Genomic DNA, 16,434 nt, shown 5'->3' with positions numbered 1-16,434 from the left:
AATTTTTAATTTTTAATTTATAATAATTAATAAGTAATATTTATTGATATTTAGTCATATTTAAACTTTATTATTATTTATTTATTTATAATTAATAGTAATAAATGATGATTAATATTAATATTGGGTTATGATTGAAAAAAAAAATTGACAATAAGCTACAAAACATCACCTCAAGTAACGTTTCAATAAACTAGTTTATAAGATAACTTATATGTATCCAAACATATACCTAAAAATCTCTCCCTTCAATTTAACGGATGTCCGATAAGAAATTGTTTGATTTTATATAATATAATGAACTCATTCTTTTAAAAGTCTAAATTTTTATTTCAAGATAAACTCATGGGATGAAAATTCGTTCTCATTTTTATTCATTTGTATAAACCAAACACCCCTTTGATAAAATATTTTTAACGATGTTAGCAAAGGAACCTAATTCGTAACGAATTGTAAACCAGAACACGATAAAAGAACCGTAAGGATCCTGCGGTAATTTTTACTAAAACACAGGGACCAATATGTAATTCACTCTAAAAACTCGAAGTCGCAAATAATTGTCGGTCAACTAATTTCCGGCGATTGTTATAATAATAAATAAATAAAAGTCGGTCCCCCATCAGTCACGCAATTCCCACCTCTTTTCAAAAAGCAAAACCCAACCCAAAAATGTCATCAAAACAGAGACACACAGAAAGCCATCAATGGAGGAATGAAAACATGGAGGGAGCAGAACAAGAGTTAGAGAGAAGAAGCCGGTTCTTGAGCAACTTAATCCAGAGAAAGAAAGCTGCAGACCAACAAAATCAAGTGAATATAAGAGTCAGAGCTTCAGATATGGCCATTGCTATGCAGAACAAAGCCTTCAAATCTGCAGCAGATCATCTTCACTCAATGCCTCCTGCAAATGTCAAGAAGATCGACAGCAAACGCCTCGCTCTTGCCCTCAAGAAGGTACCAAAAACTGCAGACTTCTTGTTTTTCTAATTAATTCAAGTGACAACACAGACATAAAACTGAATCTTTCAACATATAAATACACAAAAACAGTTGCGTAATCCATAGTATTTGTTTATCTTGTAATTTCAAATTTGATGAGCCAAGAATATGAAGATGAACAGAAAATTCCAAAAAAGATGGTCAAATTTGATTTTATGGTGTCAGATTTTGGACCGACCTTGGTTACCCATATAAATTTTGTTGTAACCAATTCAATTATTCTCTAAAAAAGAATATTTAAATATAGCTGTCATGGGACTTTAACAAATTTAAGGAACCATTCAATTATGTTCATGGTTAATTTGGTGTTGTTCACAGGAATTCGATGGTTTGTATGGCCCGGCTTGGCACTGTATCGTCGGGACTAGCTTTGGATCTTATGTGACACATTCTTCTGGAGGTTTCGTGTATTTTTCAATTGACAAAGTTCACGTTCTCCTCTTCAAGACTACGGTCGAGCCTATGCATTGCCCACGCCCGCGACTGTATCGCACTTTGAAACAGTGATGCATCTTTTTTGTGGTAATCCATCTGTTTGTAATTGTACTCGGTTTGAGACTTATGGGTTGTTGCTTATAAGTATATCCAATATCTAGTCAAATGAATGTTACTTTAGTAGCAACTAGTTTCATTCCACTTTGTGCTTGTTTGTACAAACTAAATCATTAAGCTACATGCTTCAGAAGCGGCTTGTTTTCTGAATTTCAAACAGCCATAGTTGTCATCCTCTACGCTTTACATACAAAACCAGGTCCTCATTGATCAGAAACAGATTCTTAATCAGAATTCACAAGAATGCCGAACTCCAGAGTAAAATACCACTAAATTTCAAAAAAGAAACAGAACCGAATAGCAATGGGCTTCCAGATGTGGTCGAATTCGAAGATGGAGCCAGAGATGATGCAGTACCATTGTTGAAGGTGCCATTACTCCCACTCCCACCACTTCATAAAGAAACATAAAAACAGAATCTGTAACGGGATATTAACACAAATTAATGGACCAAAAAAAGGATGATTTTTAGTTTTTTACCTTCCGGGAAACGTACAACCATCACGACCTGCGAAAATTTTGGATAAAAAATCAGTAAATTCACAATCTTGCGAGCAAAAAATGCGAATCTATGGGAAAAAATTGGAGTTACTTGGGTCTGTAGTGGTGACGGTGGCCACCCCATTGAAATCGCAGGTCCCATCCGCCATTGCCATCTGGTGGTAATACGCATCAAAGGCGTAAGTGGCGTGTGCCGCCACCGTATCCGGCAGGTAACATGGTTCACCCTGCAACATCATCGAACAATTGACCTTCCCAGGTCCACAAGCCCAATCCAATGCCGCCTGCAGCATTTTCTTGTCGGCATCATTCTTCGCCACACAGTAAGTTTGACCGGCGGTGTCATTCGTCAGCACCGATCCCGAATCCATCAAGTGTAGCACGTAAATGGGTCTCCCATCGGCGTTGAAAAGCCCCCAGTTCTTCTCCGACACCAACCCAGGTTTCAAATCTTCGTTATACAGCTCGTAAATGTAAGTACTGATGGCTACACCTGGATGTTTTGGAGTTCCGGTATTGTTCAGAACATGCCGGATTAAGTTGCTGTTGTAAGTATTGGCATTATCGAGAGTGGCGTCCGGCTGGGAGGAATCACCTTTTGAGGGCCAGCCGGATTCCGTGACGACGACCGGAATGTTTGTATAGTTTAAATACAACATTGCAAAGTAAGCTGCATCCACCACAGCATCGAAGACGTTTGTGTAATGCAAAAGAGTGTTGAGATCGATGGCTTCTTTATCCGGTGGCAGAGGGCGGAAGAGAGCGTAATCCAACGGGATTACACCGTTGGATTGCATGTAATCGTAATACGGGTAGACGTTAAGCATGAGGTACGATCCGGTGGAGCGGAGGAATTCCAGCAACTGGACCATGACCGGCTCAACCGTCCGGTTGAAGAAGGCTTGAGACGGCGGGAAGGAGTCGAGAATGATGGAGGAAGAGTGGGCGGTGGAGACTTTGATTTTGGAGTCTAATCCGGCGGACATGAGGGCGGAGTGAATGTATTTCATGGCGGATACTAAAACGGTTGCGGCGTTGGGGATGGTGGTGAGAACTTCAGAACCAACTGAAATGGCGGTGATGTTGGTGGTGGAGACGTAAGGAAGGATGTTGCGAGACACCCAATTGGCGGCAGTGGCGTTGGATTGGCCGACGGCGAGAATCTGCTGGTTTGGAACAGTAACAGTAACTTGAATTCCGCTGCCGGCAAGAGCAAAAAGCATGGCCGGATCGGCATCGTAGAGGCGGACATGGCGGATTTGCTGAGATTTGAGGAGGACGGCAACTTGAGTTGGGTTTGGCATGTCGGAGAGGGCGGTGCCAATGTTCACACCTACAAATGCATCTGCAACAAGAAACACAAAAAATCAAGATTTCTTTTAACCACAGGAAAGGCAAAAACTTTAAGGTCCAAGAAAGGCACTTTTTCAATATCTCCATGGATGTAATCACTTTACAGAATTTGTATCTATATTCTGTTTTCTTGCTTTCAAACCAACAACTTCATTCGAGGAACACAAGATCATATTCAAAGAAATAAACCCATTAAATACCCAGAAAAGGAAAAGAATTTGTGATCGAATGAAGAAAAGAGTTGACCTTGGTCAGCCGAAACAGCCAAAGGAAGAAGTAGAAGAAAGATGAAGACGTTGACAACCATTTGTTATGATCTTGATGGAAACCCTAAAAATAAATCTTGAAACAACCATTCAAGAACCCATTTGGGGGATCCAGTTGTGATCAAAGCTTCACATAGCCATTGAAGGTCGGTCAGTAATGGAAGGTCTGCGTCAGGAAGACACATAGAAAACACCAAACAGCGAGGCCGTGCCTGTGCGACAGAAGAGAAGGGGCTATTAGATTGCAGAATTGCAAGATCAACCCTTCAATTTTGTTGGCAACTTCAAAACAACCCTTTTGATGGACTATTCGAAACTAAAATGATCACTTCATTAACTATTTTACTTCAAAATTTAATGAATTTGAGTGGTTGAATCTTTTGAAAGTTCATAATTAATTGATTATGAGATTTAATTGGAGGTTTGGTTTGTTAAAAAAATTGACTATTTTATAAGGGGGAATTGTGTCAAAAAAACAAATTTACAAGGTGGTATGTTGTAAAAGATAGTGGTTGCTGTGTATGGCAGAGATCGGACGGTGGAGATTAAGTGAACACAGGAAAAGACAATTTTCCCGGTTGGAGGACGTATCGTATCCTATGTGTGTCAGTGTATTTGATGATAGTGTGTGCGTCCAATATTAATCTGACGTGGCAAATTGCTTAGCTGGATTCCATTCATCGGTCATTTCTGGACAAACACAAATAAAGAGGACAACGGATAAATGACACAAAAACATGTCAAATGTGTTATTCAACTTTCATTTATTAATTAATATCGATTTATTTTTTAACTCAAAAACTGCATGCATTGCACACCACCTATTTGATAAATTGTCCAAACAATGTCTACATATCGTTTAAGCTTGCTCCAAATTCCTAAAAAGTCCATAAAGACGTAACTTCTTGTAGATCATTTCCGATTCAATTTCAGACATACACAACAATTATACCTACTGACGAGGGACAAAATCCATAATAAATGCAAACCATAGAGTTATTGGTGTAATTAATGAAGCAAAGGGTGGTGAGATTTTAAGAACATAAAAGAATGCAAGAGATAAATAATGAATAGGAACAAATTCGTTGCAACATGTCTTCTAACAAACACAACCAAAACCTAACAGGTTTACAATCATACAAACTCCAAACACAACTTCTGTTTAACACTAACCATACATAAAAACAGAAGAAAAAAAATCGATTTCAAATGATAACTATTATACAAGTAAATCAAAGAAGCTGCCAGTCATCTTGTGCAGACCCCTCGGCATTCTCACCTGATGCATCAAACGAATTACCTTCCTGACTCCTGCTGCTGCCGCTTGAATGTCGAGTCTCCGTTACCGTGAACAGTGGTGCCCCATTTGATTCTGCCGCTAGCTCTGATGCCCGAGAACAAAAATCATCAAAATCCTCTGGAGAACACACAAATTGCATACCATTTTCGTCAGATTTTGAAAGCCAAAACAAGATCAACTTCCGGGATTTTTCGCTTGCATATCTCAACAAAGAAAAAGCATTTGTACCTTTGTCTCGGCAGTAAAATCCTATGGCCAGCGATGGGTCGATGGATTCAAGTGGAATTTGCCGTATAACACTGGCATAGGTAAGTAATCAAGAGTCAGATGCAACAGGAAGAAAAGGGTAAACTTACAAAAAGATCAGCTTATTCATTAAAGTACATACTTGCAATGGTATGACGAACTATCGGCCTCCAGATTATCCTTGCTGATATTAACTGCCTGAAGATACAACACACGAAACAGTAATGTGACAAACATAGACCTAAATAACAAGCACTCGAAAATATTTCAAAAGAATGAAAACATCATAGCATCAGAATTGTATTTTCGGCAGCAAATATTGTAAACCCGTCTAAAAAAACTAAAAATAAGATGTGATGATTCCTGTCAAAACTACATCGCCCGATTGATGAGGAATATTACAATGAATCAACACTATTTCTGCCATCTCTTACAAATGTTCATTTTCTTGGATGCAAACACACAATGATTCTTTTGATATCAGTCATGTTCAGACATTTTGCAAAAATAACAAAAATTGCTATTAGAAATTGTCATCTCAAAGTGCTTTAACGAAGGTACCAGATTGATTTTTAACATATATACAAATATTAACTGTAATAGAGAAGACTTCATAATGCGACTCTAGTAAATAAATCTATGTTACTCTAGAGAAGTCGTCATAATTAAAAAAAATTCTGCATGAGAAATAAATGAATCCATGATACTCTAGAAAGGTTGTCAAAAGAGAGACAATATACACAAGGACCTGAGCTCACTCCTAATTGGGTAGCAGACACGAATGTTTTTATTAATTTGAGTCAACTCATGATGTATCTCCAATGCTTCATCAAAGGAGGTCGGCCATAGGCATCTTTAAAATCCTACCTTTACCCAAACATGCAGGAAACAAGGTAATTGAGCATTTAATATCTTTAGCAACTTTACTAGTTGATAATAGGTTATCACGAAAGGTGGGCACATGTAAGACACTTATAAAAGCCTTAGCCTTAGCAATCATAATCTTTAAACTAGAAAGACAACAGTTCACTAAGATGCAACCACAGATAGCACTTTTTATTGCTTTTGCTGTCACATCTCACCGATTCTACCCCTACATACAGCCCCCCCTTGAGGGGGGTTGGGGGGTGAAGCAATGAGAGCAAGGTGCCCATACTGCTCCCGGAAATATACCTATGGTTAAAAAAGTAAGTCCTAGGCTAATAGCCTCGTAACTTCAGGAGAAGGGATACCAAAGTTAGGTTAAAGCAAAGGAACACACCACGTTAAAGAAACATTCTTTCCCAAAAAAACATCAATTGCAGACCTCAAGAACCAATTAAACTGTAGACAAAGCCTACAAAAGTCAACAAGTCAATGGCAAAAACCCTAAGTATTACAGATTGAAAGGGTAGCTTCGTAATTAGTTAAACCTGAGGGTTGGTTACTTTGTTAGTCTTGTTTAAGTAGTCTGGTTAATGTAAGGTAAGACTGGGTATAAAGAGTGTTATACAAACAAACGATGGTCATAACCACACAAACGATGGTGCCGGAGAGAAAAGGAACTCAATTGAAGCCATAAGGAGGACATGACATGTGATGGTAAGTCAACTGATTGATGGTAAGGTTCACTTATCCTGGATAGTCATTTGACTTTTTAACACATTGTGTCGGCCCTAAATGGTGGCAGTAACCCTGCTACAGCCATGCCATGATGCCTCGAATGTAGGTGACAATGAAATTAATGCAATCTTGGTATGAAAGCATTAGCTTGTAAAAAAGAGAGGTCAGATTACGATGATTAGCGGAATGGTAGTAGAAGGCGGCCAAGAGCATCAGGAGAGGAATTGCAGGTGAAGTGACATGAAAAACTATACCATCCATAAAATCTGTGGAAGGATCTGAAAAGAAAGAACAGTATTCAAATTCAGGCCCCTGTCTGTCAGAGACAATGGGCACCGATGCTGGTGCCTGCTAGCAGTGGGGATATTGTGGTTTATTTGGTAGGATTGAGGTTTGTACCAAGAGTAGATGGCTCAAACACAATGAACTTATACAACTATGGAATTATCTTTCTAGTTATTGACATGTAGATATGTAACACAAAAGCACAACTAAAATAAACGGTACCTGTTGAACTTCATGGGGATCAAGATAAAAAACTTTATCGTCTTGCACACCAATAATATACGTCGAAGCACCAGGCCTGCCACCCAAAATGCCGAGGCTCTGGGGGAAGGTGAATGTGGCTGCCAATAACGGCAGATACCTGGTTATATAAGTCAAATGCAATACCACGTCAAGGCAACAACCAAGAAAAGCTCATTGAAACAAGTTAATACAGCACATGGAATCATAAAAGAATAAATATCAATGTCAAGTGGTACGATCTAAGCTTGTATGCCTCCTCTGGCTGGTATATGTCATAGTCCAACATTCATTAGCCAGTAGATAACATAACTCATATGGGTAGGTTGACAACAGACTGATAGCCGAATGGAAAGGAACACCCACAATTGATCACAGTTTTAACTATCGACTGAATGCCCTATGAAATAAGCAAAACAACACACCTATTGATAACTACTAAATCCACTACACAAACTTTTCAAAAAGATATGAACTACTGATATCAAGAAATTTAATTTCTCTATTGGATTCCCATGACTCAAGAGAAATGTGCCTCGGTACTCCTTCCCTCTCAGCTACAGAAAGATACATGCTGGAGTCCCAACTTCAAAGACGAATCCGAAATGGCACGACTGATTTAAAATGATCACCACTCAGTGAATTTGAGGTTAATTGCTAGGCTATCTAGTAGATGCTTAAGGCACTCCCTCTATATGTCCAAACATATTTTTTAACAATGCTGGTGGTGTATTTCATCCTTTCTACATCCTAAAAATTCATCTTTAAAATGATGAATTTATTACCCTGATACTTGCAAACGTATTGCAACTCGATTTATCTGATCATACAATAATAACACAACTAGGCAACGGATGGTACATATTTAAGCTATATTGAGGGAAAACTAGCAAAATGATAACATGGCTTACTTCTTTACATATATAGGTAAACCAATTACAAGCTTTTGCTAACTTAAGTTGTGGTGAAACAATTAACAATTTAATACCCTTTTCTTTCCCTGAAGATAAATATTTCCTCAGAAGAGCAATATCATATTAAAACCATCAATTTAATCACTTCATGCAAAACTATTTCATATGCAAACTCAGACCATCATGAAAAGGATAGTGAATCATTATGTACCTAGGATTTACTTTGTCAAGACCTAGAACCAAAGGAACCAGCAAGAGGATAGGTGACCATTCAAGTTGGCCTCTTGAAAATTCAGAACAATGCCTTGAGGCATCTTGGATGCAAAGAACTGGAGCTCCACCACGTTCCCCATCTTCATCACCAGAGACAACATAAACGGCCATTGGGAATGGCTGGTCTTGATGTTCATTTTCCTCTATCTTCCGACGTGCAAGAGTCTCCCAAGTGCGACACATTGCATATGGGCCTACCCATGATCCTGGAGCAAGGGCATAACCCTCTCCAGCTTGAAGAAGATTGTGAATGGAGAAAGCTGAATCCTCAGAATCACCAAACATGTGTAATATTTCAATATAATCTCGATCAAACGGCTGCAACATTGGCAAGAAAAAAGAAGCCATATAAAATAGCAACCCGGTGACTTCCATAAATGAATCCAAATGCTTAGGAAAATTATCAGACTATAATTTTAGAACAGAAAGTATCAATTATTCTAAATATCACACCTGGTGTGAAGGTTTTCTCCAAGATCTGCCTAGTCGATGTATTAGCAATGCCTGTCCACATTAACAAATTAGGACACATGGAAATAGAGAAGACATGTGCCTCAAGCTTGCTTAAAGTTATCATAATAATCTAAATATGCTCATTTAAGAATATAATTAAGTGGAAATGCGAAGACCTAAGTCTCAATACCTGAGCTACTAGCATCTGACTGCTTCGAAGCATGCAACCCCAATTTACATCACTGGTATACTTTGAATCACCAATAGACACAAAACCTGAATGTAACAACTGCTATCATCTACCCTCATATAGCACAATAATGTTCCATGTTCAAAGACCACTCAGAAAGAGAGAATAAGTTAAAAGGGCATACCTTTACGGTATGACATCAAAATTCTTGAAGAAAAATCTTCAGAAAAGGCAGCATATCCATTGCTATGAACTGGTTCTTGAGATGGGTCTTCTAAACAAATTTTGTAGCAAACCCCTAGAAGCCATATATCACTTATTGAGTTAGAAATGTTAGTCTTGTACCCCAAAACACGCTCCTGAATTCTCCTCATTGAACCACCATTCATAACTCTCTTCACAGCTGCACTCCAACCATGGTTTCTACTACCTGTTTCCTTCTTGTGGCAACCTCTAGAGTCACTGTGGGTATCAAAAACTGAAAAGGCGGATACCAAGAATCCTGACCACAACGAAGCCTTGGGGGATCTGCGGTTGCTTGGTCCTGCCTCAGAACAGATGGAACCACAAATTCTATCTGGAGAATCAGTTGAACTTGTATAAGAATTTTTCGAATCAGTCCTCTCAGGTATATTCTTCATTACCTAACCATGAGCTGCACCACAATGATCAAGCCAGCTCCTAGGAGCGAGAAAATCTTGGATTTTATGAGTAGTTTAGAGATGATTGATGAAATAGTCCTACGGAATTTAAACACCAAGAATAAATGGAAACATGTTGAAGTAAATAAGTATTAAAGTAACCACGTACTAACGTTGAAATAGAAAATTTCCCCAGGTGTGTTCCCAAAGGAAATCAAAAATAACCACTACAGAGCAGATAAATTATGTGCACAATTGTGCATTTTCATCTTCTTTCTAACTTGACAATTGCTTTACCAAAGAAGGAAACAATCGAAAAATGATAGGTTAAAGTGAAACCTAAGAGCAAAAAGAGTGAGAGAAAGGGAAGATCAAATGAACCAAGAATCTCAAACTTTTTACTGAAGCCACCACGATCTATCAGTAGACAAGCACAAAGAGGAAAAGCCATCCTTTTCCAAAAAAAAAGAGGAAAAGCCACATAGTTTATAACCTTTAAGATGCACCCAGCAAGCCTCATTCCAATACTAATATTACTTTCTGCCAAATGCATGCTTCTCATGTGTAAGGAGGTCCCTTCAAAAATTGAAGTTTTTGTATGCAAGATCCAAATTTGACTCCTAATTGCCAATGTAATTCTGTGTTGTAATTTCAATACACAAGTCATGCAGATTCTGATGAATTAACTTAAAAGCAACAAACTTGTTTGGAATATGGAAAATGGAACGGTTAATAAAACTTCACATTTAAGTACAGCTTTTGACCACAAGTTGGAATACAGTATCCAAGTTCATATATAGCTCCTACCCCCCGGTGCATGAATTAAGTCCCCACAAAGTTTGTAAACTTTCACAAACAGGTATCATCTCCCAATTGCAGAGTATAGAACTAACAGCAAAAGACCATACTTAAATCTTATCCTTAGGCATTACAACCCCAAAGTCAAGTATTCCACCAAAGGACCATATATCATCAATGCAGTCCTAATATGCAATCTGTGGATCATTTTGCAAAGTTTGCCAATATCAAAATAGTTATAAACAAAATTACGAATGATTTGATGAGTAACATTATTGCACCTAGTTTAGGGACAAATGAAAGCAATAACAACCAAAATTGGCAAACTATGTTCTTATTATGAGATGGAGTTAAGCATTTATAATGCACCAAGATAGTGCAAAAAAGGACAGATCAAGTATGAGTCAACATAACCATACCTAATTGGAAATTGCTTCACTTCCGGTTATCATTCCTGATTTCCACCTATACAACAAAATTAAAACCATATCAAAAGCAAAATCAGAAAAATAGAAAACAAATTCACAGTTCACACGCACATACAGCTATATATTGACCGCAAAAATAACTAGAGAATCGAATAGGGAAATAATTGAAGGCTCAAAACATGGAACCAATTAAACAAGTTAAACAGAATAAAATTTGCTCATCAAAACTACAAAAAAGATCATCGTAGATATCAAGAACTTACTGTTTTGGACGGAACTTCGAATCACAGCAATCACAAAGCAAATATTATCAAATTTAGCTCGTAACATGCTCGAGCAACCGATTCTCGCTACAAAGAATTCTCACTAGATATTGAAGAAAATAACTTTATTACAAGAAAAGAGAGGGTTTTCTCTGTAGATTCGGAACCTGCAGAATTGAAGCCCTAATTACACATACATCACCATTGTTGTATAATCAATCAAACAATCAAAGAAAGGTTTAAACGCTTACGCTAAAATTGACATCAACGGCCACCTGCACAAGAAACGCGTGACGGCAACGTACCCAAGTTTTAACGCCTACGCTAACCCCTCTTGTAAGCTATATATTCTGACTTTGAAGACGACCATTTATAGGCAAAATTATTAGTTTTGCCACTCAACTTTCTTTTTTTTCAATTAAAACCACGAAAAATAAAATAATTTTCGTTTTCACCCATTCTTTTTGGATCAATAACAAATAATTTTGCCACTCAAGTTTCTTGTTTTTCAATTAAAACCACAAAAACCAAAAGAATTTTCGTTTTCACCCATTCTTTTTAGATCAATAACAAATAGTATAAAAGGAATGAGATTGTTTGAACCCCCGTCTTCTTTTCTGGTTGATTTTACTTATCATAGAAATACGTATTTTCAATTATCATAAAGTCAACTTATGAATTTCAATAGATGGCGTTTGGTTCACATAATGAAATCTGTCGGAATTGGATTGTGTCAAACGATTTGAATTAGAAGAAATTAGAATGAAATCTAATTATGTTTGACCACGAATCCCATTCGAACATGTGTTTCATAAGACATGGAAGATGATGAAGGTGATGTCGATAGGCACCAAGAACGGCTAATCATAAATGGTGCCACCGTTGAAAACTTTGGCACCAAAGGTGAAAAGGATAGAATAGAAGGTATATCTCTTGGTGTCATAAGGCAATGGTTTCCGGTGGATATGTTGGCATAAAGAAAATTGTCAAAATAAATAAAAAATATAACAAAGTTTGGCTTAGTTTATATTTAATGGCTAAAATCGTTGCCAATCAAGATTTTAAACAAGGAATTGTTGCCCATAATCTTTTTCAGGCACATTTAAGCATGTTTTTAGACACTCGTTTATTTTTCGTTTGGGCTTTTATGTTCAGCCCGTATTTTCAGACCCATTTTGTTACCTTGCTATTTACCTCCAGATTGTGCCTGACATGAAATTCAGAAACTTCTATTTTCTTACCAAATTTTGAGTTCACTGAACTTGAATTCGAAGTCCAAGGTTTAGTATTCGTTGAATCAAAGAGCTTTAAAAGCGATTATCCACAGGTATTCATAAAATCAACTGGTTGGTCTTCATTTTCGTTATTATACGGAGCATAGAATTCAAGATTCAAGAGGATACAAACATTACGACCATCTTTGTTTGGGTGCTAAAACAATCCCAAGTTTCTTAAAGGAACAATGAACATAAAACAATCGATCACCACTTCAAAATATTTCATCTCCGCCTTATCATAATAATAAGACACGTTACAGAGAAGTCTTCGATCACTATATATCGATCAATGTGGTTTTACAAAACATCCCAAATCGGGTCTTGATTGAATTTAGAGAAACAACCTAATCAACATAACTTACACAACCTTTTTTTTAACATTGTTACATAAGATTCCAACCAAACCTATTCTCTTTCTAGCTGCTGCTAACAACATTTGCACTGCAGCTTGCTCCAGGATTCGCACTGCATTCCGAGCTGCTTTTGCTCATGCTGTAAGGAGCCGAAGCCATCACTCTGTATAATCAAATCAAACCAAACCAAACCAAACATAACATCTATAAGTACTCGTTCGTTTCATTATAAAAGCAACCACCAAATAAAAGACAACAAAGGGTACGAAACTAGATTATACCTTTCCTTACGCTTCTCAAGAAACCGAGCCAAGGATGCTTTGCGAGCTTGAGGAACAGCTGCACACAAAGACTTTACTGTCAACTTCCAAAATTACGAACTTAAAAGTGCGAAAGATTCATATTTTTCAAGTAACAACACGTTACTATAAATAACCCCGAAAGTTATGAACTTTCTAAGACCGCTAGGTACCTGATTGCATCACTTGCTCAAGTGAATTGATGACTCGTGGAGTATCCACTTTGCTAATAGGGGTCACTGAGCCTCCGACTGTTTTAGCAGCTTCATCTTTGTTAGTGGGTACAGCGGTCGATTGACCAACAGGGTGTGAAGACACAGACATTGGGCTCGAGAGTGCTGAGCAGGGTTGCATGTTGATTGGTTCGCTCACGTAAACCGCATCTCCTGCTGGTGTTCTTGGAATGGGTGCCTGAGCTTGCACCCTCGGCTGAGGCGTGCTCACAGACGCCCCATTTCCAGCCAAGAACATGATAGCTTGAGCCTGTAAATGATATCAAGATTTTAGCTTTTTTCAACAAGATTTCCAGACTGGTGATAAGAAAGATTGGCAGACTGCAAACCTTCTCGGCAGAGATATCATCGTACACGTTCACCATGCCCCCATAAAAGATGGTCAGTTGAGCAGGAGCACAAGAAGCCTTTGTACTATACCTTCAATTGAAGAAAATAACAAATAAGATGCCATTCACAAGTGAATTTTCACCACAAATGCCTCCTAATTCACATATTTTCTACAGTAAACAACCACCGGATAAATCATTTGAAACATACCATGGTTCGGTGGTTCCAGCAAGAAAGGAACCGGCAGATGGAAGAATGGCATGTTGCTTAATGGGAGCACCACCAAACTGAGCCCTGAAGAAAGGACTCATCGCAATAGGAACTGCTTGCTTAGTATCGTTGTGAAGTTGCAAAGGAAAAGCACACTGTTGCATGGGATAAGCAGCCATTGAAAAATGAGTACCACCTTGCCTGTTAAGACCAATGCTTTTCTATATAGTAAAAATGCATCGTAAACAATCAATACATCAGTTGCTTACTTTGGAATACCAAAAACGAATCGAAAAAATTAGCATTTCAAAACAATTTCGGTTCTAACAAACCAACACAGTTGTAAAAATGCCAAAAAGGGCACTCGGGTTTTATAAAGAATAGCGAAAGAAATACTCGGTTTGGCTAAAAAATAGCACAGTAACAACCCACTCGCCGTTTGAACATTCTATTCGTTATTTTGCCACAAAGTCAAGTGCTTTCTTTGCATTTTTGTAAATATTTTGGTTGCTTAAGAGCTAATAGTCAAGTACAAAGGTTCTTGAAGCCTATTAGTCAAATAGAAAACAACTCCACAGTAAACCCCAAGATCTTGCATTAGTTATTTGCTAATTTCCAATAAACATTTCAAGAAATATGATCATAACCCTAACTGAAAAAAGATCGTTTCAATGAACAAATTGCATAGAAACCCATGAATCAATTACAAACCTGATTTTCACCAGATTGGCGGTTTTTAGACCCTTCAAAACCATCTGCAGAAGATACATCAACACAATTAGTTTCAGTCATCAATAATCATCATTAGCAACCTTAATAAGACATTAAACAATGGAAGGGGAAGAGATCTTTACCTGGCAGAGGCCAGTGGATTGCAGAGCTCTTTGTATACACTACACAGATCATTGAAATACCCAAATCAGATTAAAAACTACAAATTGAACCCAAATTACTACACAAATAAACTTTTACGGAAAAGACCTAACTGGAACCCGTTAAAATTGCATCATGAGTTCAATTAAGAACTAAATTCAAACTTTAGCCATAATTACTACAAAGATCCAGTTCTAAAGATCATGGCATGCGTATGAAACCCCATGTTTTTCTTTTAAATTATTTTTTTAACAAAAAGAGGGCCGTTCTAATTAGGTAAAGTGTTCAATTCTACTTTTTAACAAAAGTTATCACATGAAGCAACTTCAAACCGACTTAGAACAACGCATGCAATAAATTTTCTCAAATACCCACATAAAAATCAAGCGATTTAAACCCAAAAACAATCCAATAAAAGTAGAATTCACACCAAAACTGTAGAATCTCAAGTTCAAAAAGCAACATAATTGACTTCAGTCTGAAAACACACTCCCAGAAACAAACAAGAATCGAGTCCAATCAAGTCAAAATATTGCAGAAAAATGGATGAAAAATGCACCTGATTCTTTACATCCTTCAACAGCTTCTTCCTTGACGACGACCACTGAATCTTTAGAATTCAAGCCCATGAAATCCCTCTCCATCTTTCAACTACAAAATTATAATTTCCCCTAAAGATCAAAAGAAACCCCCCAAAAAGATTTTATAACCCAGAAAAAAACAAAGAAATTACCTTGAAAATTTTAAAACCCAGATGAGAGCGAGAAAAAAATGGTTGCAAATCCAGCAAAAAAGCAAGGGAGAGAAAGGAGGAGATGTGATTTTTATGTCCTGCGTGAAAGAGGAACGAAGCCGTTGATTAAGTAGCCGGTTGTGTGACCGGCTAGGCCGGTAGCTCACCACGTGCGAGAGTCTATTAAAACTTAGCTGTATACGGTACCGCAAAAATCGCCGTTTGATCGAATACAATGTTGACACGTCATTGAGTGGTAGAGGAGTTTTACTCGTGGCCTAATTGTGATGTGTGGTCACGTGGCTCTCGGCTACTCGAATATTTATCGAATCACACGCCGTTGTTTTTATCACGAGGGATACATGGCGAGGCGGTGCGCGATATTTAATACACCCCATACTTTTTTTAATTTCACGAAATTGCCCCTCGACTTTGACCTTATCGGATTTGACTTTTCACCAAAACGTTAACATTTTATCTCAAATTAAGGGGGTGTTTGGATAAGCTTATTTAAGTGACTTATTGACTTATTTCAGTTTGGTACCGGAGATAAGTTAAAACGGAGTGTTTGGGTAAAAAAAAAAAAAAGTGCTTATACCGGTACCAAACCGGTAATAAGTTGTTTTTGATAAGTTAATCCATAGTAACTTATGAAAATTGACTTATTACCGATTTACCATTTTAACCCTGTCTAACCCTAATCGATCACGTCTCCAAAATCGATCAGATCTCCAATACGTTTCTCCAAAATCGATCCTTCTCATCGATCTCTTCTCCAGGTATCGATCTCTTCTCTTCTCCAAAATCGATCCTTCTCATCGA

At 37.7% G+C, this 16,434-nt stretch overlaps 4 protein-coding genes across 15 annotated transcripts; 1 reads left to right on the top strand and 3 right to left on the bottom strand.

Moving 5' to 3' along the window:
• Positions 1-655: 655 nt before the first annotated feature.
• LOC112525874 (dynein light chain 1, cytoplasmic) lies at positions 656-1,709 on the top strand. Its single transcript, XM_025136184.1, has 2 exons — positions 656-954; positions 1,318-1,709. Exons 1-2 carry the CDS (start codon positions 670-672, stop codon positions 1,504-1,506), a joined length of 474 nt encoding a protein of 157 aa, XP_024991952.1. The 5' UTR covers positions 656-669; the 3' UTR covers positions 1,507-1,709.
• LOC112525869 (glucan endo-1,3-beta-glucosidase 3-like) lies at positions 1,593-4,634 on the bottom strand. Of its 2 annotated transcripts, XM_025136168.1 has the most exons (5): positions 3,652-4,634; positions 2,648-3,397; positions 2,144-2,545; positions 2,032-2,059; positions 1,593-1,943 (listed from the first exon to the last, which is right to left on the bottom strand). In XM_025136168.1, the coding sequence occupies exons 1-5, from the start codon at positions 3,710-3,712 to the stop codon at positions 1,787-1,789; spliced, it is 1,398 nt and encodes a 465-aa protein (XP_024991936.1). In that variant the 5' UTR covers positions 3,713-4,634; the 3' UTR covers positions 1,593-1,786. The 2 variants fall into 2 exon arrangements, with proteins under 2 accessions (XP_024991936.1, XP_024991935.1); XM_025136167.1 differs by having other exon boundaries at positions 2,144-3,397.
• Positions 4,635-4,718: 84 nt separating this feature from the next.
• On the bottom strand, positions 4,719-11,598 carry LOC112525870 (cysteine protease ATG4-like). Of its 6 annotated transcripts, none has more exons than XM_025136173.1 (12): positions 11,556-11,598; positions 11,305-11,471; positions 11,033-11,078; positions 9,605-9,914; positions 9,359-9,472; positions 9,175-9,260; positions 8,985-9,035; positions 8,470-8,849; positions 7,327-7,465; positions 5,360-5,415; positions 5,200-5,270; positions 4,719-5,088 (listed from the first exon to the last, which is right to left on the bottom strand). In XM_025136173.1, the coding sequence occupies exons 4-12, from the start codon at positions 9,813-9,815 to the stop codon at positions 4,904-4,906; spliced, it is 1,293 nt and encodes a 430-aa protein (XP_024991941.1). In that variant the 5' UTR covers positions 9,816-9,914; positions 11,033-11,078; positions 11,305-11,471; positions 11,556-11,598; the 3' UTR covers positions 4,719-4,903. The 6 variants fall into 6 exon arrangements, with proteins under 6 accessions (XP_024991941.1, XP_024991940.1, XP_024991937.1 ...); XM_025136172.1 differs by having other exon boundaries at positions 4,739-5,088; positions 9,359-9,747; positions 9,819-9,914; XM_025136169.1 differs by having other exon boundaries at positions 4,739-5,088; positions 9,359-9,914.
• Positions 11,599-12,767: 1,169 nt separating this feature from the next.
• LOC112525872 (protein TIFY 6B-like) lies at positions 12,768-15,718 on the bottom strand. 6 transcript variants are annotated; one of them, XM_025136176.1, is made up of 9 exons: positions 15,613-15,718; positions 15,439-15,530; positions 14,861-14,899; positions 14,718-14,761; positions 14,007-14,227; positions 13,796-13,886; positions 13,407-13,716; positions 13,216-13,273; positions 12,768-13,097 (listed from the first exon to the last, which is right to left on the bottom strand). In XM_025136176.1, the coding sequence occupies exons 2-9, from the start codon at positions 15,521-15,523 to the stop codon at positions 12,998-13,000; spliced, it is 948 nt and encodes a 315-aa protein (XP_024991944.1). In that variant the 5' UTR covers positions 15,524-15,530; positions 15,613-15,718; the 3' UTR covers positions 12,768-12,997. The 6 variants fall into 6 exon arrangements, with proteins under 6 accessions (XP_024991944.1, XP_024991949.1, XP_024991945.1 ...); XM_025136181.1 differs by having other exon boundaries at positions 14,007-14,161; XM_025136177.1 differs by having other exon boundaries at positions 15,439-15,523; positions 15,613-15,709.
• Between the last annotated feature and the right edge of the window lie 716 nt (positions 15,719-16,434).

The sequence above is a fragment of the Cynara cardunculus genome (genome assembly GCF_001531365.2).
Source record: "Cynara cardunculus var. scolymus isolate 2C chromosome LG 13, CcrdV1, whole genome shotgun sequence".
In the NCBI taxonomy this organism is placed as follows: Eukaryota; Viridiplantae; Streptophyta; class Magnoliopsida; order Asterales; family Asteraceae; genus Cynara; species Cynara cardunculus.
The sequence above is the reverse complement of the archived record's forward strand: the minus strand, read 5'-3'. Positions and strand labels throughout refer to the sequence as shown.

Bases quoted from the DNA above. Each gene is read 5' to 3' on its own strand.
- LOC112525874 (XM_025136184.1), top strand. From the start codon at position 670: ATGTCATCAAAACAGAGACACACAGAAAGCCATCAATGGAGGAATGAA. The intron at 955-1,317 runs GTACCAAAAACT...TGTTGTTCACAG, and splicing joins TCGCTCTTGCCCTCAAGAAG to GAATTCGATGGTTTGTATGG.
- LOC112525869 (XM_025136167.1), bottom strand. From the start codon at position 3,712: ATGGTTGTCAACGTCTTCATCTTTCTTCTACTTCTTCCTTTGGCTGTT. The intron at 2,060-2,143 runs GTAACTCCAATT...AAATTTTCGCAG, and splicing joins CGTCACCACTACAGACCCAA to GTCGTGATGGTTGTACGTTT. The intron at 1,944-2,031 runs GTAAAAAACTAA...TTCTTTATGAAG, and splicing joins GGTTGTACGTTTCCCGGAAG to TGGTGGGAGTGGGAGTAATG.
- LOC112525870 (XM_025136169.1), bottom strand. From the start codon at position 9,815: ATGAAGAATATACCTGAGAGGACTGATTCGAAAAATTCTTATACAAGT. The intron at 9,261-9,358 runs GTATGCCCTTTT...TGTTACATTCAG, and splicing joins TTTGATGTCATACCGTAAAG to GTTTTGTGTCTATTGGTGAT. The intron at 5,089-5,199 runs GTACAAATGCTT...TGTGTTCTCCAG, and splicing joins ATTTTACTGCCGAGACAAAG to AGGATTTTGATGATTTTTGT.
- LOC112525872 (XM_025136176.1), bottom strand. From the start codon at position 15,523: ATGGAGAGGGATTTCATGGGCTTGAATTCTAAAGATTCAGTGGTCGTC. The intron at 14,228-14,717 runs GTTTGTAATTGA...TTTACTATATAG, and splicing joins GCCAATCTGGTGAAAATCAG to AAAAGCATTGGTCTTAACAG. The intron at 13,887-14,006 runs GTATGTTTCAAA...CTTCAATTGAAG, and splicing joins GCTGGAACCACCGAACCATG to GTATAGTACAAAGGCTTCTT.